Consider the following 22314-nt stretch of genomic DNA (forward strand, 5'->3'; position numbering starts at 1 on the left):
ACCTGTGGGCGGAGAGACTCACTTGTTGAAAAGGTTTACAATGCCCTGTCTTCCTCAGTGAGAGAGCAGAGAATGGAGGGCACCTTCACACCCTCAGGGTGTGTGTGTGTGTGTGGGGGGGGGGGGGGGGAGCACTCTGACAAGGACCAGGCGGGCTCCTCCAGTCTGGAAGTTCCCTTGCAGGGTCCCAACCCGAATGGCCCAGCTTGAAGGATTCTTTATCCTCATTTCCTCAAGAGTATATGCAATATGATACCACTTATATGTGGAATTTAAAATATGACACAAACGAACCTATCTGTGAAACAGAAACAGAATCATGGACATAGAGAGCAGACGGGTGGTTGCCAAGGAGGAGAGGGTTGGGGGAGGGATGGAGTGGGAGGTTGGGATTAGCAGATGTAAGCTTTTATATATAGAATGGATAAACAACAAGGTCCTACTGTAGAGCACAGAGAGCTACATTCAATATCCTGTGATAAACCAGATGGAAAAGAATTAAAAGAAAAAAAAAAGTATATGCAGGATGCTCCCAGATCTCCCATGGAAAGGTCTGTTTCCATGACCCTTTCCTGCTACTCTTTCCCTCTCATATAAGCTTATTTGTCAGACGTACCCAAGATCCAGCTGAGTTTAAGGGTGTCACCTGTGGGCTGAGCCCCCCCACCCTTCCCCATCCCTGGGGCGGCCACTGTAATAGGGGCCTGGCTTTGGCAGAGGTGGAGGGCCTGCACGCCTGACTTTTGAGGCCCCCCCCCGGGGACTGACTGTCATTCTGTGCACACGCAGACTCTCCCAGGAGCTTGAGGGGGGTCTCCAGTCCCGCAGATGCTGGCAACACCCCTCCTTTGGAGCTCAGAACAGACACTCTGTTCCCAACCGCCAAGACTCTGAATTAAGAGAAGTTGTATATACATGTTTTATCTCTTTTCTGGGATGTAAATTCCTTGAGGGCAGACTTCTTTGTTTCTTCACAGGTCCGGGACTGTGATTAGTAAGCATCCACTGAATTTGTTGAACAATAATCAGTAAGTTTGGACATTGCTTGCTTTAATGAAACCAACCAGCACGGAGGGGCACTTAGATTGTCCTGGGCCAGCTCTGGGAATATTTAAATCACCATGGCTGCTGGGGAGCTGTCACAGCTCGCCACCCCTTTTCCTCCTGACTGCTCCTTAAGGAATGCTGGTCCTTTTTCAAAGGCAGGAGAGGGGAAGGGGAGTTGGGAGGATCTTTTTGGCATCTGCTAAGTAGGACAAGATTTACCAAATCTCTCTCTTTGAACCCTGAAACTTCTCTGTACCAAAGAAAAGAATTTTTCCTACTGTAGTCCATCTAAGTCAGCATTGCTTTTCAGGATGGATTTGCCCACAGCCAGGAGTTGCGATTAAATTATTTCCCAGCATTTGAGGTGCGTGTTTATGCATGAGGTTTCCTGCTCATCCTCTGAGAGGGAGCAGATGGTAGGTTAAGGCTAAGCCATTGTCCAAAGGGTGCTGAGGGGCTGTAAGGATGTTCCTTATATGGATCCAGGGCCCACAGGACAGACGTGGATGTGTTCTCTTTGGACCTCAGGGAGGATTTCCCTGGAAAGCCTGGTATTGGTAGCTCCAACTAAGGCAAAGGGAAAAGTTGTTGGCAAGTTGGTAGCGCCTTTGTCAAGATGTGGACTTGGATAAGAAGTTGCTTTTTCTACATTTTCTTCTTTTTTCTTAATATTTTATTTATTTATTTATTTATTTAGGCTGCACTGGGTCGTCGTTGAGGCACACGGGTTCACAGTTGTGGCATGCGGGCTTCTTAGTTGCAGCATGCATCTGGGATCTAGCTCCCAGATCAGAGATCGCACCTGGGCCTCCTGCACTGGAAGTGAAAGTCTTACCTGCTGGACCGCCAGAGACGTCCCTACATTTCCTTCTTTATTCTATTTCTCTCCTTTTTAAGCTGTGCCCACCCCTCCATCCACCCGCACTGTGGTTGAGGAGGTTCCGGAAGCAAACTCTGTTTTATCATAAGATCTCTCTTGAAACAGACCTCCGATTAATAACAAGATGCACACAGATGCCAGCAAGTGTCTTTTGGTTTGAGTAACTAAAAAGCAAAAGAAAACAAAGAAACAAAAACCAGATCTGGTTGCTAACCTACAAAAAAAGCGGGACTTCCCTGGTGGTCCAGTGGGTAAGACTCAGCACTGCCAGTGCAGAGGCCCCGCGTTTCCTCCCTGGTCTAGATCCCGCATGCCTGCCGCACCTAAGACCGGTGCAGCCAAAATAAATAAATAAATAAATAAATAAATAAATAAATAAATAAATAAATAAATAAATAATAAAAACTAAGTAAAAACAACAACTACGAACTACAGAAAAAGCAACAACAACAAAAACAGAGGTTTAGCTTTGCAAGTGTCCAAGACTGAAGTTTTGGAGGGACGTGTTAGGATTTGCTGAGAAAATGAGGGCGGCGTCTGTTCTGGCTCAGAGTTCAGAAGCTTGCTGACAGAGCCCGCATCCCCACGGCTTTAGGAGATGTGGTGACTCAGCCTTCCCTCAGTCCGTGGACACGTTCTGGTATCGTCAGGGGTCCCTGAGGCATCGCCAGCCTCTCTGGCCTCAAAGCACGTTGCCTCCTGCGACTGCCGGGCGGGCGGGCAGCGCTGCAGGCACGCACGGCCTCAGTACCACACAACGCTTCCTCCCACACTGAGCCCTCCCCCCCAGAACACCTCCTCCCATGCCCTTCACCCGCTGACACCTCCTGGTCCTTCGGCTCTCAACTCCCTCAGAAGCCTTCCCTTGTGGCATTTCTTACAACCGCCACGTTACCACTTTTGCATGATTAATACCTGTCACTTCCATTAGACTAGAGCCCTCCTGAGGGCACAGGGGTGCTATGCAGGTGTGTCCAGGTGACGTCTGCTACACCAGGTATTAAACCTTTTGTTCTGGGAGGCAGTGGGGGGGGTCCCTTAGGGGCAGCAGCTCACGATCAGCTGGCGTGAACTATTTCCACACCGCGACCACCAGCTCAGCCTCTAACGCCACACACGTCCTGCCCCACAGTAGCTGCTCCGTGAAGACGTGCTGGTTGAACGCTCTCCCTTTCTGCGGTACCTTTAAATGGATGATATGCCCCTTGGAGACGATGCCCATGTCTTTCAAGTCTTCTTCCTCGAGAAGAAGCAGTCGCTTTCCTGTAATGTTGTTTTCCTTAAACAAGCTTGCGTACACGCTCATCTCTTCTGAAGAGTCACCTGAAGGGAGTGATTAGAAGACAGAATGAAATTAGACTCAATCACATCCCAAGCAAAGCTAATTCCATGAATTAAGAAGGTAAGTTATTCCACTTGCCTTTTCTGACGAGCTGCTGAACCCAAAAATACTGTGGAAGAGAGGACATATATGGTTTTGAAGATTCATTCATGGTCAGTGGCCAGACTTAATAGTAAAACATGTAGTTTTTCAATGGATTAAAATATCTTTAATTCTTGCTCAACCACAAAGGGAAAACAGAAGATTTTCTCATTATTGTTTTAAAACTTCAAGCTTCCAAACTGGAGATATCCCTCCCTTTGGGGGTCTTGGACCCTTGAAGGACCATTGGTTTTCCTCCTTATTTGAAAGATATTTAAAAATCCTTTCAAGAAGATTCTAACTTATAATGCTCTTTCCATTCATGTGCCAGTGGTCCCCTGGGTTGTTGAGGGGCACTGGTTTACCCAGGAACTTTATGAGTAACAGGGACCACATGGCAGTGGACAGAAAGATGGATAAAATGCGTCTTCTGTTCTCGGCCTGGTCATGAAGTAGCTTTGCGGCCCAAGACAAGTTAAAGCGTGGAGCTTCCTACACAGAATGAGGTTGGACCCAGCAACCTCAGTCCTTGAATTTCACTGGGCACGTGTTTACTGTAGCCTCTCACACTACCTGGGTGAAGGGAGACAGAATGGGGGACGAGACCCAGGCCCACCAATTCTCTAGGGAGCCCTTGACCCTCGAATTTTATTTAAATGGTTTGAAAACCACTCAGCCAAAGAGCAAAGACTAAAAACAGCTGTTAGAGCTCAGCGCCGATTTTCTCAAATGAGAAGGGCCAACTTTGCAACTGGGGATGGAGGGATTATATCCAGGCCTGTGAATAGAGGAGAGCCTAAGTCTTCTTTCATTGTTAAGCAGGACTGGCAGGAAATTTAGAATCACTGGGGCTCAGGGAATAGGAAGTAGAGGCAACAGGTGCCAGCATCCTTCCCCTGCAGAAGCCACAGAGATTAGCTCATCTGAAAGCAGTATTACTTCACCAGAAGACCAAGGGCAGGGAGGGATGTGCCCTGGCTCAGAAACTGGGTTGAGTTTAGTAAACCTTCCAGAGACCTTCCCAAGAGTTTCTAGTAATGTTTGACTTTGGGGTACCCAGTCTGTTTCCTGGAGTGTCAACCTGCTAAGGTTGGCATACAAGCTTTTTCTTTTTTTTCCTTTTTCATTTAATGAAACCTTGAACTTATAAAATGGATCTGGACAGGCATAAACCCCTGAGCTCTCTGACCAAGAATTCTTGGACCTGTTTTTCACCAAGGAAACAGATCCAGAGATACAACAGGCTAAGCAGGATTTTCCGTCAGGGTCTCTACCCAGACTGTGAGTGTGGGATTTCCTTTGGACTTAAATGGTCTGTTCACATCCTCCCCCAAACATGGGGCTTCTCTGGCTCCAGCTGTAGAGAATGTCTGGGATTGCGGGTCTATTCCTTCTTGGGAAGGTCAGAGTAAAGATGGCAAAATGAAGAGGGCTAAGGCACTGACTTTACCAGATCTTTCCCCACCGTGGTTCAAGTCCATCCCTGGTCTTTTGGGAAAACTTAAGATCAAATTTTTTCCAAGTATGTTCATTTGGTATCCTGGATCCCACCATTAACTGGTATTCATCACTGTATTCAGGAATACCTTTCAGAGCAAATAGGGAGGTGGAATCCTCTTGTAAGATTTGAAGAGACACTTGCTTTGCTTGAGGCCTTATTTTAAATCATTACTGAATTAAAAATAAAAAAACACGGCATTTGTCAACTTCCCCTACTTAGAATTTCCTGAGGCCCAAACCCTTCTACCTGCATTTTTATCTTGTAGACAAATTCATGAACTACCTGCCCAGGTTAAATGAGCCATTAATGGAAGCTGCTTACCACATCATCTTCTGTCCAAGCACCAATCTCAAAGGAAGGCAGCAGCTGCATGGGAAATATGAATGAAATGGGAAAAAAAAGGAATATTATCATTGCCTTTTTGGTTTATCCCCACTTTTCAGTATTTTTGCTCTGGGCCGCTGCTCTGGCGTGGTTCCTCCTGCAGGTTACATTGAATGGAAACCATTTTTCCTGACCGTTAAGAGGAATTTCTCAGGGTTCCAAAGATGTTGCCCGCAGAAGCCAATCGAATGTATCAACCTCTCAGTAACAATTCATCGTGCTTGGTGAGCCGTTACAATGGGACTCTGCACATCTTGGAACTTTCCTCTCTTGGTACTTGGCACACTGAGAGTAGTTTTACCTCCCACAAGAAGGCCTTGGCAGTCAAGGAATTTCTGACGTTTGTCAGATACCAGAGACTTCTTCGGAACTCTCAGTTAACATGAAGATCGTTTGATTATTAATGAAAATTCCAAAGCAACCACTTGGTAACCCGTGTCTCACATGCTTATTTTTAGAGGGGAATTTCTAAGTGTTTAACTAAATGTCTCAATTACACTATATTTTTAAAACCAAATATTAGAAGGACACCTGAAATTGGAGCCGTCCTAAGGAACCCAAGGTTTGCGGAGTTGCTCTAACTAAAACTAAACTAGCCTCCCTCCCTGGCAAGTCATTACAAACACGAACATCAGCTTTGCAAGAGGACTCCCGCCTGCCCATTTTCAGAGCCAAAGGTCTACTCACTTCAGTATATGCTCCATGGCCACAGACTAAATAATAAATACCTACGTAACGGGAAAAAAATCTGTGTCTTGTAACTTGAATTAGTTTGCTACAGCCAGTTGTTTTAACTAACTTAACTTGCCAGAATGGTTGGATTGCTCATGAGATAACATAGCAAAATGTCTTTCAACCCCTGTTACAAATAATATTTTTTTATGTGGGTGAGTTGAAAAGAAGTTGGATTTGGTTACTTTTACAGTTAGTGTAAAAATCAGAGGGTGGGCGAGTTAATCCTTTTAATCTGCAGGTATTTTAAATTCACATGCTCAAAACATTGCGAGGAAAGGCATGCCCCCGCCTTCAAGGAGCTTGTAATTTAACTGGGAGTAAAGTAGGTACAGATTATACCTCAGGAGGCGTTCAAGGCCGCCTTCACCCTAGTTTCCTCAGTGCCCAGCACACAGTATCTGGTAAATTTTTGTTGAACAGTTTGTTGAATGGGTAAAATTGAAGGGTGCATTTACTACGATGCTAAATTCTCTGGTATAGAGTTCAACGTCTATGGCTATACCATGGAAAAGGGAGGGTTTCATAGACTAACACGGGGATGGAAGGTGTAGTGGCTTGAGCTGGCACAGCAGGGCTATGAGAAGAGAGGTGACTCCCGGTGAGGAGAAGCAACAAGGCAAGACACTGGCAGTGGTGGGGGCGGGAGAGGAAGGAAGGATGGGCATGACACATTTGCCTGATCGGAGCTCGAGATGGTGTGCGCGTGTCCAAGGATAAAGGGGAAATGCGGCCAACTCTAGGTGGCCAGGGAGAATTCTTTAAAAAACTCACTAGTTACAATAAATCTGAATGCATAGAGTGTGAGACATACAGATACATTGCAAGGGTATAAATCACTACCACTTTAGATGTACTCTGCTACCCCCACGTGCTCTGATACCCACAGACTGCCCCGTCCCTCCTCTGAAACACCTAGTGTTTGCGGCCACGTGCACGCACCTGCTTTAATAATGCAGAAAGGAAAGTGACTTGAGAAATAGGATCTAAAACTGAACTTGACCAAAGAAAATACATGACAAGTTCTCTCTCTTCCGGGGGGCAGCTGGATATAGCTGCAGAAACATGTCATTCCTTTTCCCCATCACGGAATCAAATGTGAAATAAGGAACTTGTCTGATTAGTTTAAGCAACAACAGACTACTTTACAGAGATGCTTCCCTGCATCAAGATGGGCTTTTAGAGGGCGTGACCGTGTATGGAATGTTTTGAGTTGTATATAATTCCCAAATGTTGTGCTGAACAAAACTGATAAGTATTTCTTGGATAAAGGCTGTAAAGGAAACAACTAATCAAAACCAACATCTTTGGTTTTCATGTCAGAAGGAAAGGAGAAGTGTTCTCTTGTGCTCGGAGGACGGCTCATCAAGATGATGCCAAGGGAAAGGCACTGGATTCAGTGTGAGACTCACTCCGGCAGGATTCTTGAACGCTGCTTGCAAAAATGAGTGAGAGGAGGGCTGGAGCCAGGCGCTGCTTCAAGATGGTTTGAATTTGGCAGGACAGGGGAGAAGAGTTAATGATCTCCAGCCACAGAGTGGCTTCCCATTTCCTTTATGTCTGCTGTACCTTGTTAACATACCAGTGTATCTGCTGTAAGGTGAGTTCTAAGCCTTTCTGTCTCTCTTTGGGAATAAAAAAAAAAAAAAAACAACGCACCTCGTGACTGGCCCATCACTTTACAAATTCATTATCTACACTCCAATTGATTTCAAGAGAGAAGAGTTCACACGCGTGGGCATGAATGTGACAATGATTCCTTCAAAGGGTGTTGGGAATCCAATCTAACGAAGCTCTGATATACACAGCAACACATAACAAAGGGATTTACTGTCAAAATGTTTATTGCAAAATGGAGTCTTAAAACAAAGGAAAGCAAAGAAAAGTTCACATCAAAATGACACCAACTTGGATTTCTGAATACATTGTGGACTTTGTGTTGGAATATCAAATTCCAACGATGAAGTCAATAACTGAGTAGTCTTACCACACAAGCGTAAAATTTAATCTTCCATACAAATATGATACAAGATTTTGGCATAGGACTTGCTCAGAATAACATGGCAATAGAATAATTGAGAAAAACGTTTTGTTAAAAAAAAACAAAACAATAAGGTGATAATTCCATCTATTCAAAGCTCACACTCAAAGAATATAAATATTTTCTATCATTTAGTACAAAAATTTTAAAACAGTGCAAAAGCAGTATGTGCAGTGTATTGTATCTGACATTAAAAGATCTATTATTCTGCACACAATATAAAGTACTTAATGTAGGTGCCTGAAACTCTAGTTCTGAAGTAAATAATCACATGCCAGAAAGCTCCTCACAGGCAATGGAGTGCAAACTAAGCTGGAGTCTGAGGAAACATAGCTAGTCCTCCAGATGTCCTGGTAGACACTCATTTCTCATCAGAGAGGCTGCATCTACAGCTATCAGGCTATGCCACAATCAAAAGAACAGAACAGACTCTTCTCTCTGGCAATGCTTAACCTCTAAACAGGAAAACAGTCTCACCCCAAAGCAGCAAAAGGTACCTGATTATAGAAAAATTATGCTCTATTATGTATGCGGTATAGTAGACTACTAGTTTCAAAAGGCAGCAATAAGTCTAGTGTATCAAAAGAAAGGATCAAGATTAAACTCAGAATAGGTTTTAAAATGATTTTTCATAAAATTGTTACCACTCCAATGAAACCTCTGAAAAACAAAGTTGTGTACGTTGTAATGCAGTGAGAAATCGCTTTAGATCTCTCCCAAACCTTCCCACACCCCTAATTCCTTGATTTTCATGGGCATCAAGTGTGGATTACCCAAATGGTGTTAAAGTTTTACAAATCTACTGCATATTAAAAATCACCGGCTAAAAACCGGCTCTCAACACCTCCAGAGCATCAAAAACAAGTGCATAATGTGCCTTCAACCTCTTCCTATTGACGATTCATGCAAAATATTAAAATGTGATATTGCCAAAAAAAAAGAAGACTGTTAAGAAACGGGTCCTTTCAAGTTAACCTGGATACTCTGTGGAACTGTACCTACTCCAGTGATATTTTTCTTTTTTATTTGTTGTTGAATCAGTGTCTCAGGAGACACCTTGCCCCCTCCACCCGCCCCCGGAACCAGCATTCTTAAGGGGAAACAATTTCCACAAGTGAGGCCTTAAGATAAATGGCACAAATCTACAAAATTCAGATTGTGTAAGTAGTTGTAATTCTGAAAATGCATCTTTTGACTTGGGTAATTCTGTTTAGTGGGGAAAAAAATGATATGTGGAACTCTAAAACTGCCAGGTTTAGCTACATTTCTCAGTGGAGGAAGGGACAATGCTATGGGTATTTTGGAAGGAATTTTTTTATTGGGAGGGACTGGCACGTAGGATTTTGGGCACTGGGCACTAAATATGCTCCCAGACAACCAAATATATGCCCCAGCATCACCAAACACCATTTGGTTGAGAACCACTAAGAGGGTGTCATCAAATTCTACATGATCCACTTTAGGAGTGGAGGAAAAAAGGTGAAACATTAGTTATATTTTCAGTTGCATGGCTCTGATAATTATTACCACAATCTGGAGTTTCAATTCTCAACGTGCAACTTCAAATTTCTTTTTTTAAATTAATTTTTATTGGAGTATACTTGACTTACAATGCTGTGTTAGTGTCTGCTGTACAGCAAAGTGAATCAGTTATACATATACACATATCCATTCTTTTTTAGATTCTTCTCCCATATAGGTCATTACAGAGTATTGAGTAGAGTTCCCTGTGTAGGTTCTTATTAGTTATCTATTTTCTACTCTCTGTTTAACTCTTCTCTTTATAAATGTACATTTTTGTAAGTCAAGTATTTGGAAATAATTTTCAAATTTGCCATTTTGAAAACTGATCTGAAAAGTGAAATAAAAGCTGTATAATTAACATCTTCATTAGAAATTCTGCATATGGCTAATAAATATTTATTTTTAAAATTATTAAAGCTAATAATAGAGTCTAAAATCTTCGAAGTCCCCTTCATAGATCGAGTGAAACCACTTTAAGAGTCTGTTTACGTGAACATCCCTGTTTAGATTTCAGGGATGTTCAAAACCCTAGAAATACACTGATTTAGAACAGAAAGTAAAATAGCCAGCGCCACACAGTAATTATCTACAGCCCACTTTTAGGTTAGAACAGTTCAAGCTTATCACTAAGGCCATCAATTCTGCTGTGTCCGAAACCTCTGCAGTTTCTTGATGGCAGAGTACTGAGCTATGGTCACCTCTGGAGTATTGGTGAGGAAAATGGCAGCAATTGAGAGATTAGAGAAATATTACTTGAATGATGGTAAATCTAGGGCTCAGTTATTACCTTTCTCTTTTGGCCCTATTTGGCTGCTTTTATTAATGCACCAAAACCTTATGTATGATCATAACAGATCTAATTGTTTTACATTTTTATTTAATGTAAATTAAAAAAGATGTCCATCCCATTCATTTCATATGTTCTAAATTTACTTCTGGTTATTCACAAATAAAAGGCAAGGTTTACACTCTTACATAAGGTGCACAGATCCCAAAGTAGCCCACAGAGATTCCATTATCAATAAGGCCTTTCCTGACCACATTTTAAAGTCCACAACCCTCTCCTATGCGCCTCATCCTCCTTTCCTGCTTCGTCTCCCAGCGTGCACTTATCAAATGTTTACTACAGGATTTGTTCTGTTTGTTGTCGATCGCTACCCGCTAGTAAGCTCCACAAGTGCAGATTTTCATCGAGCTGTTCCCTAGAATGGTACCAGGTGCAGAGGTGGGGCTCAATGAATATTGGTGGGGTGGATGACTTTACCTTGGCCTGGGAAGATGTGCAACAAGAGGCTCTGAACTACGTGGTCTCTGGCTCTCCTTCAGGTTACATGGCCACAGAGCCCCAGGGCATGCTGAGAAGTCAAGAGCTGAAAACCATCCCCTCTGCTCCACTCCAAGGTCTTCTGCTTGAGTGGCTCAGCTTGAATCAAGGAGGACCCCTCTATGTCTGAGCGCAGACACAATGCCTATTTACGTTTGCACCTGTCTGTCACCAGCACCGTATTGTGGTGCGTGTGTATCTGTGTCTATGTCTGCATAGACATAGGAAGTATATCAGATTGGGTATGTGGGGAACCCATCTTCTAGGGGAAACGTTTACCTCTTCTTTCTGTGTCTGCCTGGTCTGTGGGTGGCAGCAGGGGCCTGCAAACACCTCCGAGCAGGCAAACCTTGCCATGGGCATGATCTTCAAAGGGCGACAGAGTAGATCTGCTTGTACAGCTTATGTTCTAAAGAGTTTTCTTTATCTTTCCTTTAAGTTTCATCTCATCCTGCTCAATACATATCACTTGAAATTGATAGTTTTGTTCTCCAGGTTACAGAAACCACTTGTTTTTCAGTGTCTTTTCACTGGCATAGTTAACAATAGCTAATATTAACTAACCACTTACTATGGGCCTGGTACTGTGTTAAGTGCTTTGCATGTATCATTTCATTTAACCCTCATAACAATCCTTTAAGTAGATACTATTGCTGTTCTTATGTTAAAGGTGAGCGAACAGACACACAAGTTAAATAATTTACCCAAGATTGCACGGCAATTTTGAATCATGATCTGACTCTAGGTCCTTCCCTTTATTGCTATTCTATACAGAATGGTCTACATTTCACACCCAGAACACTTTATTAGCAATTTTTCTTCAAATAAAGCTGGCAGAGAGTACTGATCATTTTGTGGTATTTTTCCACCCTTAATGGGGATTAGAAACATGTCATGCTTCAAATTCCAGGAGGCTTTTTATGATCAGATATACTTGGAAATAGTATTAGATAATATCTATGATGATATCCTTTAAGTCTTAAATCTTCTGTAAAAAGAACCACCCAAAGTACTTTGGTTTAATAGTCAAATGAACGGCACTGCTTTCAAATTTAGACTGAAAGAAAAAGCTGTTCTTTGTTCTTTTGCCTTTCTGTATATACATAACTACAAATGTTTTGTAGTTTTTTAGTAAAGTGTTTTATAGTTTAAATAAGCTCTGACAATTCTGTGATAACATTCTGAGAACAACTCTCTGGCTAGCTAGGTTTTCAGAGCAGCACTTACATTTGCTTTTTTTTTTAAAAAAATAAATTTATTTATTTTTTAATTATTTATTCGCTGCACTGGGTCTTCATTGCTGCGCACAAGCTTTCTCTAGTTGTGATGGGGGGGCAGAGGCTACTATTCATTGTGGTGCGTGCAGCACCCGTGTGTGGAGTACGGGCACCAGGCGCGTGGGCTTCAGTAGTTGCGGCACATGGGCTCAGCAGTTGTGGCTCATGGACTCTAGAGCGCAAGCTCAATAGTTGTGTGCGCATGGACTTGGTTGCTCCTCGGCATGTGGGATCTTCCTAGAGCAGGGACTGAACTCATGTCCCCTGCACTGGCAGGCAGATTCTTAACCACTGTGCCACCTAGGAAGTCCCCTACATTTACTTTTCTTTAACACCAGCATAGCTGAGGCAGGGTTAATAAAAGACAAATCTGGAAGGTTAGATCTGCTATACAAAGTACCCTCATTCTGCACTTTTGCCTAAGTAAGGACAGCTTATCTTTGCTATTCTTTCTATAATATATAGCTCCCCCTTTAAAATATCTCTACATGTATTTAGAAGGCAGGGTTCTCATGCCCCTCTGCAAAACAAACACACACACATGTACCCCTATTGCCCCGTATTAACACTCACACTGCCTGGAAGTATCCCTTACCCTCTCTTTCTCTTTGTATAAAGTATACACTTTGTATAAAGCATAAGCTAAGCCTTAGATGACAGTGTGCTGTGAAGAAGCTTCTAGGGTGAGCACTGGTATGAAAGTGCCACAACATCTGCTGTCGGTTTCAAATTATTTTTCCTGCAAATGTACTACTGAAAACATCTCTTGTGTTTTACTTTCAGTAGTTGTGCTATTAAGTATTAAAAATTCTCGGCACTTAGGTATTTCTGTAGAAGTATTTGTTACAACCTCCTTTCATCTCAACTTTTTTATTGTTGGAGTCTGTAGTCACTATCAATTATTTCTGACAGTATGCTGTATTGCCATAAGGGAAAAAAAAATGTAGTATGTTACAAGAAAATCAAGTGTCAAAGAAGAATGAGGAGTTAAGAGTGCGTGTTCAAAACGCAAGTTTTTTAAGCAATTGAATAAATCAAATCAAATCAAACTATAACATTCATTTTTAAAAAGACAGAATGTCATTAGATTAAAAAATGCTATATTGCATATAGAATCACCAGTTTCTATAATCAGGTACCACATTTGCTGATTCATTGAATAGATCTTTTTGGCTTAATCCACCGCCCCCCCTTCTTCTGTAAGCAAAGACAAATCAAAAGTAAAACTGTAAAGAAATGACTGTCATATAAATGTGATTGGCCTAAAAATGCCGTGCTTGGTTTTCTACCTCGCTACTGGTTTTTGTACAGACTGAGATAACCAGTTTCTTCGGTCTTCCCGGACATTTTCAGTGTTACGACTTTGCTTTCTGCTTTCACTCACTATCGTCATCCATGTCATTATCCTCCTCCTCACCATCACCATCATCATCGTCACCTTCTGACAAGTCAAAATCACTGAACCCCAGGGCCATGTTGACCTTCTTCCCCCTTCTCTTAGATGTGGTTTTGGAAGAATTCTGCTTGGCTTGCATGTTTATCTGCATCCCAGAATGCAGCACAGCTCCTGCTTTGTTCATTGAGAAGATATCCCCAAAGCCCATCAGCATCATGGCCTGCAGACTTTGGTTCATGCCATGGCCCTCCCCGTTACTTGCTGCTGTGATCTGACATGACATCTCTGCACTGTTTGACTCCTCTGTCTTAGATTCAAAGTAAGACTCCTCAGACATTCTTGCAGCAAGAGGCAAGAGAAGCTATCACGAGGGAAGAAAGGACAGAAGTAAAAAGAGAGATTAGGATCAATATATATCAAGGAAACAGATACCATAAAATGAGTGGGTGCTGCACAGAAGGTAAATGATTAGTGAAATAAATGAATGTAGGGGATTATGTGAGAATTTATTTAATGGCAGGTTTGGCTCCAGCGTGTTTACTGTAATTTCTAAATGACAGAGCAAATCACAACCAAAAGTTTGCAAAGCACCACAGCAAGCCAAATTTCAAATAGGAAGGAAGTTGTAAGTTTTAAGCCCTCATTTTGCTTAAAACAAAGTAGTTTTTAGAATTTCTCTTAGCTTTTCCCAATTTCACTTTCATATGGAAACAGTTAACCATTATATTTAAAAAGAAATTAAGTAGAGATTAAATCTCTACTAAAAATCAAGAAACCTTATACCAAAGAAGAAAAGCTTAGAGGAAGCATAAAAACAGTTCAGTAGTCAATACAGTTCTAGGGAGATTTGGGTCATTAGCTACCTTTTTAGCTAGATTAACTGACTATAAACTAAAAATCAGCCTAGAATTCAGTTGTCTACATTTATTATTTATTACAGCCAGATATGATATAGTACTCGTTATCTAATTTATGAAATAATTCACTTGTAAACAAATTCTAGATTGTCTCAGTTACAAACAAGTATGTAAATACATGTGAAAACTGGGGGGAAAGAAAACTAGTATTAATTTAGATTGCTACCTTTGTCTCTATTCGCTACAAGTTTCCTTCTTTTAGCAGAATTTTTTTTTCTAGAAATTCTTCTCAGAGTGGATACAGACATTTATTTTCAATCTTACGTAATTATTTTAAACAGCCAACCTATTTCCGTAAATGTTGTTCATGCATATTTCAGGGGTAAAACTGTTAGGATCTGAAAGTATTACTGCCTCTTCTTTTGAGAAAGAAGCAAATTAAGGCTTATATTTTGATGCTGTTTAATAAGGGTAAATTTATGATAAAGTACAAATAATATAACTTTGGGATGACCTTTACATTCTGTAGGTAAAGGTACTTTTTAGGGCCAATTTCCTAATTTTTAAATTACAGTTGGAATCATGTTTGTTTTTTTAAACTATCTTAACTCCATTATGAAAAGACCTATCCAGTTATTAGTTCAATAAGAACTTCATATAATTCAACTAAACAGCAGTTACATGGAAGAAAGAAATTGTTTTAGATCCTTTAACCGGAAACAGGTTATCACCTTCCTTGCAGTCAAATTTCCCAGCCTCTCAAATTTGTTTTCAATTGTTAGATACTTTCAGGATCTCTTTGTTGCTTACCTATTTTATTATTTCATAGGTCCTTCCTCACATTATGTTAAGATCTTAACAAATCCCTCAAATAAGCTTTTATTTCTAAAAGAAGTAAAATTTTTGTATCAAGCTATAATAATCATTAAAAACATACATTGTTTATATTTGTGTATGGAAAATTCACCTTCCCAAATATCTTTAACTAATAATGTTTTAATTTCAGGAAAGAAAATAGTGTCCTTCCTTGAAATAAATGCAATAATATAATTTTGTATGTTACTTAAATATTAAACTTTTAAAATTAAGATGAGGGTACACAGAGAAAACCTCAATCTCCAGCCACTTCGTTTTAAAAAGGTTTATTCTCTCCATCTCTTAGAAACCTCATTTAAAGTCAACTAGAAACTGATTTAAGGATAAAAGAAAATACCTACTTATAAAATACCTAAGCACAAACCTTCTTTCCTGCTCTAAGCAGAACAGACATTAAAAGCAAGTACTGTATGGAAAGAAAACTTAGCCTTCATAAGTAAAAAAAGGAAGAAAATCTCACTGAGATTGTGCCGCATGCTGTCTATTGTTAGATGGTAGCCCTCAGAGCAGTTCCTTTGCAGAAAGTTTTCTGCAGTTAAAATGCAAGCATACAACCTACTCCGCACTCAGAGTTTTTTATTATTATACAACTGCGTTACTAATAGCAATAATGTGTGCAAGGCAGCCCATAATTTCTTAGCAAAACTAATGCCAGTAAACTAAAGAAAGGTTCTAAAGCATACTTTAATGGCTCCTTTAGAGTTTTTTCTTAAAATGCTACATTTAGAAAGAGTCAAGCCATGCAGTGCTTTATAGCTTAAGATTTCAATGTACTTAAAAAATCCCCACAACTCTCAGACTTCAGAAGATGGCCATATTTTTGGCTCTCATCAGCTCTAGGAGAAGCAATGTTCCCTTGCAGATCCTTAGGGTAATGCTTTCTGAGTCTGCCTGTTGGTATCAATTTAGCCAGAACAGGAAACTTGCCTTAACTTCTTTCTTGAGAGCCAAGTTAAAATTCACTGAACGTACAAGATTTGGTACTGCTTTAATGTCCCATAACAGTCTCATGTATAGCAATTCAGTTATTACTTTGGGATTCCCTGGATAACCAAAGAAAAGTTAAATCTGATAACAAACATTTCGCTTCAATGTATTTTCCTTTTTTTGGATATCAGATTCTTTCTCCACATAAATTGGAAAAGGAAGCAAACTATTTTATTCTTTAGACACTGGAAAATACTTTGCAGTTGGGCATTGGCTGCTTAATGGAGATTAAGACTTTTAAAAACAGGGAAGTTTTTTGACGATCACAAAAGGCATTTAAGTACTTTTTTTGTATAACTGCCATAGCAACTATCAAAAATGAATTTAAAGTACATCACAAGTGTACTTTAAATCTTATTATTACTTGTGATCTTAAAGGGGACATGTATTGCCCATGAAAAACCCTGGGGAAACCAATGATAAATTTAGACTTAATTCCCAAAATAATAAATTATTTAAAATAGGGAAAAGCTGAAATTTGACTAGACTTTGATATATCATGCCAACATATAAGCTCAAGGTAAGTGTATAAATAGTGAAATCCTTAAAAAGAATTTTTATCTTAGTCCAAATACGAGACTTGGAAAAAACCAAGATATTTCTTGGTGGAGTAAATACTGAAAGCTTGTCCTGAGAGAAGTCTTTTTCCAGTCTTTTGCTGCTTATGACCATGACCCTGAATCTGAGTAAGGAATATTAACACTTGTCATTTATAGGTCATTAAGTTAGCTCTCTTTTAGAAGGAAAACTCAGTTAAGTTCTGACACATCAATGGCTTTCTCAGACAGCTAGCTGCCTTGGTAGAACGTTGATTAATTACTGATGGGCTCTCAAGAGTTAATCAGCCTTGAGGCACAGGCTCTGGGGATCTGGCAGATGGTGTGAAAATACACTGAATTTTATTTTTGTAATTCTAATATACAAACACACGGACAGAATAACAGTTCTCAGGGAAAGAGCCAGAAATAGGATAAGCTTTTCCTCTAAATTTCTGGCATTTTGTTAATTGAAAAGAGATAGGAGCGCTCCTTGAGTATAAATGCAGACCCTTTAACGTACAGGCGCAAGGCAGGAAGGAAGGAGGCGGCGGTGGCGGGGGGGGGGGTGCCATGCTGCCATGCTCAGCCAGTCTCCTAAGTGGGGAATCAGTGAACCCTGCAGGGAGTACTCACCGGGGTGTTGGACTGCTCCGTCAGCTTTTGCTCCCACATCTTTAGCCGTCTTTCTCGTTCTTTGAGCTCCTGCTCTTTAAAGCTGAGGTCACGTTCTAGTTTCTTCAGCCTCTCAAGAGTTGCTTCAATTTCACACCTGCACAGAGATATACCTGGTTTAAGTCTCAACTTTGCTGAAGAGGTATTACACGCTGAGGGGTCCATCATAATGCTTAATCAAAGGAAAAGGCTAAAACCTGTGCTTTGAAACCAATCAGTAAACTCACAGAGAATAAGAAATCTTTCATATCCTTCAAAATCAACAGGGAGTGTCTAGTTTGGAAACATAAGCTCGGAATATTTTCTCAAAGCAGTGAAGAACCCCTGGGTGGGGTCTGAGCTATGGAGCTGGTGTCTTGGTTTAGCCATTTATTTTTTATTTTATTTTTTAAAGAGAACTGTATTATTTTTTGACTGTGTTGAGTCTTCATTGTTGCGTGAGGGCTTTCTCTAGTTGCAGTGGGGGGGGCTACTCTTCGTAGTGGTGTGTGGGCTTCTCATTGCGGTGGCTTCTCTTGTGACTCATGGGCTCTAGAGCGCAGGCTCAGTAGTTGTGGTGCACGGGCTTCGTTGTTCCACAGCATGTGGGATCTTTCCCGACCAGGTGTTGAACCCATGTCCTTTGCATTGGCAGGCGGATTCTTAACCACTGCGCCACCAGGGAAGTCCTGGTTTAGCCATTTAATAAATGCTTATGGTCGGGAATTCCCCTGCGGTCGAGTGGTTAAGACTCCGGCTTTCACTGCTGTGAACCTGGGTTCGATCCCTGGTCAGAGAATTAAGATCCCACAAGCCGCACAGTGCAGCCATACATTATCTTATCTTATTCTCATTATAGCCCCAAGAAACAGGTACTAATGTTACATAGAGAGAGATGGGAAAATGACACTCCGGTTAGATGACCACTAGCATACCACTAGGAAATTCACCTTAGCCTATTCACTGGCTAACTCAAGCAATTGACTGATTAACCTGACTCAGTTTCCCCAGTTGTATGGGGTGGTGGTTATCTCCTACCAGGGCTCTGCAACTTGCCCGATCCTAATAATTACCTGGGCAAAACATACAACAAAACATAGATTCGCAGGACACGTCCTCAGAGCTCATGATTCAGTAGGGCCGGGTGGGGCCTAGGACTTCCATTATTTGATAAAAGACCCAGTTGTTTTTTATAATCAGGCAAGTGTGGGAAATCCTGGGCCAGATGAACTCTAAGATTCCTTTTAACTCTAATAATTTTAAAAGCAATGGGACCTCCTAGGTGGCGCAGTGGTTAAGAATCTGCCTGCCAACACAGGGGACATGGGTTCGAGCCCTGCTCCAGGAAGATCCCACAAGCCGCGGATCATAAAATCCAAATTTTATCCCTGATATTTCAGACAAAATATTATGCCCATTCATAAATGTGTTTTTCTTTTTCAAATGGAGGATTTAGAAAAAAAAAGTGTAGAAAACCTTAGTTAAACTTTCATAGCAAAAAAGGAAAGAAAGAATGAGCCATCTTCAATAAATGAGAGGGTGAGAAGAGGCAGCAGAGCTGGGCACACTCAGCGGGAGACGGCAGGGGCCTGGGCTGCTGCCTTGGCACTTCTGCCAAGCCCCGTCCCAACTCTCCTGCCAGGGAGACTGAGCTCACGGATGTTCTTTTTGATCAGGGTAAATGGCTAACACATTCAATTTCACTTGTAGTTTAAGCCAGGGATTCATCTCAAGTTCCAGCTCTGGGAACCCTTCTGGAAAATAGATCAACAGTTAAGTAAGCTAAGTAAGCTGAGAGCTGTCACAGAAAAACAAACACCGACAGTAAATATGCTCTCCAACGAGGCTTCCCCAGACGCCCCGGGATCTTGACGGCAGTATTGGAGAGGTCCTACGCCATGGGAGATGTAACCCAAACCTGGAGGGCAACACAAAGACAGCTGCCCCCCTGGCTGTTCCCTCTTTTTCGTGATGCATTGTTTTGCATCAAATGCATTCGTTGCTGCACTTATATAACCTTCCTGTTCTAAAAATATAGTTTAATATGTTTTAAATTGATGAAAATTTTCCCTATGTCAAAAACAGGCAATGAACTATAATTATCTTCTTTTACTAGACAGAAACTTACTTTGAAATAAAAGATCAATTCGTTTAAAAACAGCTATATTATATATATTACATGAGAAACAGATAATGTGTATTACATTTAGTGTTATATATAAAATGATTTGTGCTAAAATCCAAATTGCAAAGATTAATTTTTTTTTAATCTCCGGGTTTTGTTTTTAAGGAGGCCTGCCAGAGTAAGAGTATTTTGATCACCAAGGAGGAATGTACCCAATAGAGTGTTTTGCCAAAAGACAGAGACCCTGAATCCTCTATCACAGCGACATGGAGCTCACTCAGTGCAGGTGACCACAGGCCCGCAGACAATCACAAAGGCCAATGAGAACTGAAAACATGACCAAAAGGACGACACATTTTCTGTTCTTAATGCTCGTGGTCACTGTTGCTAATAAGTCAATACAAGGAGAAACAAGGTGAAGATGGGATGAACAAGGAAAGGTCTGACACTAAATTTCTTTCCTATCATTTATTAGGTAAAAGGAAAGGACATAGTTGATGTGGTTTTTAATAACCTAGTTTTAAAAAGAATTTTCAGAATAATCATTTAATTTTCTAAGACTAGATATTCCATCTGGTTTATGTGTAGAGGAAGCTCCCCCAGCAGACAAGCATTTGCCAGAAACACCAGAGCAGGACGGGAGTCCGGCTTCACTGATACTTGTAACTTCCTATGCACCTTATGGACCCTAGACATGTGGTTTCAGGCACCAGAGAAAAGCCAGGGGAAAGACTGGAGTGGTCTGGATGTGCTGTCCTTTGAAATATCCAGATGAGCTGACAAAACATTTCCTTCTTTTTGACACCTGGCACGTTGAGTGGGATAGTTGTTTTGCCTTAGTCATCACCTAAAACCATCATGTCCTGTGATGCTTCTCTTTGCTAAAAGGGAATCCAGTGAAGTGAACGCTGCATGCCAGTGAGTGGAGGGTATGCCACTGGCCACAAGTTCAGGGACAGCCCTACTCAGCGTGTGTGCCACAGCAGGCCTGTGGGATCAGGCCACCTGGGTTCCAGCACTGGTTCTGTTTCACATGGTATAATCTTGGGCAGGCTGTCCAACCTGTCCAGGTCTTGGTCCTTGCATCTGTGATCTAAACTAGGATTGCTATGTGGATTAAAAAAGATAATCCAAAGAAAGTACAAGCATCTGGTTAACAATGTAATAAATGACAGATGTGTTCATTATTGTCACTCTAATTAATATTATTACTCCCCATATTTTTAACCAATTGCCAAGTTTATTTAAAACAGCTCTGCTGCCTCTCAAACTGTGGTTTAGTGCTTCAGGTAAAGATATATTTTCTTTCTCCAGCTCTCAGGATTAACTAGTTCCTGAAAGAGAGCCAAGGAAGGAGCCCTCTCGGCAACTGTTTGCCTTTTCCTAAAATACATTAATGTATTACCAATTTTATCTCTCTCATCTTTTTAGCTTGAAGCATTTAAAAAAATAAATTTGTTATTCAACCTATCCTGGTTTATTGTAGAAAATAAAGATATACATATAGAAAACACGCTCCCATAATCTCATTACCCAATGATCTGTAACGTTGACCTTTTTATACTTTTCTCTAATTGCACATACACGTATATATATATATGTTTATTTTAGAATAAATGGAATCATTCTGAACATACTGGACTGTAGCAACCATTTGTAAGTAATTTATCAGATCTGTAACATCATGAAAGGCTCCATACTATTTTGTGTACGGAGATATAATAATTTTTTAAATCATAAAAACCACAAAGAAATTGTCAATTTCTTTCATTTCACTTTAAGCTCATTTCCAGTTTTACAGTTCTAAAGGATGTGATAAACAAATGTCCATACATTCTTGCACAACCTTCCTGTTTATTTTCTTGGGAATGAAATGGCAGTGGGAGAGATGTCTGATCTACACAGTCAAACTGTCCTCCAGAAAAGAAATATTTTCCCACCAGCAAAGTATGAGAAAGTTTATAGCACTGGATATTTTCATGATATAAATTTCTGCCAATCTGATGAATAAATTATGTTCTCTTTTAAATGATTGCTAAATGAGGTTGAATACTTTTCACATGTTTATTGGTCATTTGACTTCTTTTTTTGTGAAATGCCATTTCAGGCCCTTTAGTATGATATTTTAATTAAAATGTTATTCTAGAGACAAATGGTGGTTCTCAAAGTGTGATCTGGGGACTCATGAGAGCTTTCCAAAGGTTAAACTGGTTTTTAGAATAACATTAAGACATGATTTACCTTTTCTATTCTCATTCTCTCACAAGTATACAGACTTTCCCACAGGCTTCGTGACATGGGATAACACCATAGGCTCAATGCAGAAGCAGGATTTATTATCAATTTTTACATGAATCAATAAGTACATATTTAAATGTTTTTCTCAGTTCTAATTTTGAATGTGGTAAATACTGACAGATGTAACTCATTTAAGCAAAAGCCCTCTGGAGTCCTCAATAATTTTTCAGAGTGTAATGGAGTCCTGAGACTAGAAACTTTTAGAACAGTGGGTCTATCATATAGGAAAAAAGTTGTAACAGTATGGCATTTGTCTTGTAAATTTATTGATGGTGGGTCATACGGAGGTTTTATACTTTTATATAGAAAACTTACCAACTTTCCCCCTATTTTTCTGATTTTGTTGACACACTTTAAAGACTGCCTATCTCATGAGTATTAATAGTAGTATTAAAATCCTATAATCCTTTGGCTAACAGATCAAACGGAGGTCCCTCAGGGAATCCCTTTAT

The 22314-nt window shown here is 40.6% G+C and overlaps 1 protein-coding gene across 5 annotated transcripts in view; it reads right to left on the minus strand.

The window, feature by feature from the left end:
• The window catches only part of MAP3K20 (mitogen-activated protein kinase kinase kinase 20), a 167531-nt gene that overhangs the window by 29834 nt on the left and 115383 nt on the right, over nucleotides 1-22314 (minus strand). For 4 of the 5 annotated variants that reach the window (XM_057746904.1, XM_057746907.1, XM_057746906.1 and 1 more), the window contains exons 11-14: nucleotides 17422-17557; nucleotides 5173-5217; nucleotides 3348-3378; nucleotides 3111-3250 (exon numbers count right to left, since the gene is read on the minus strand). In XM_057746904.1, the coding sequence (XP_057602887.1) occupies nucleotides 3111-3250; nucleotides 3348-3378; nucleotides 5173-5217; nucleotides 17422-17557 (352 nt within the window). Of the gene's footprint in view, nucleotides 1-3110; nucleotides 3251-3347; nucleotides 3379-5172; nucleotides 5218-7793; nucleotides 13891-17421; nucleotides 17558-22314 lie in introns of those variants that run through there. The other variant, XM_057746908.1, reaches the window with a different exon arrangement.

This window comes from Hippopotamus amphibius, chromosome 8 (assembly GCF_030028045.1).
Source record: "Hippopotamus amphibius kiboko isolate mHipAmp2 chromosome 8, mHipAmp2.hap2, whole genome shotgun sequence".
Taxonomy (NCBI): Eukaryota; Metazoa; Chordata; class Mammalia; order Artiodactyla; family Hippopotamidae; genus Hippopotamus; species Hippopotamus amphibius.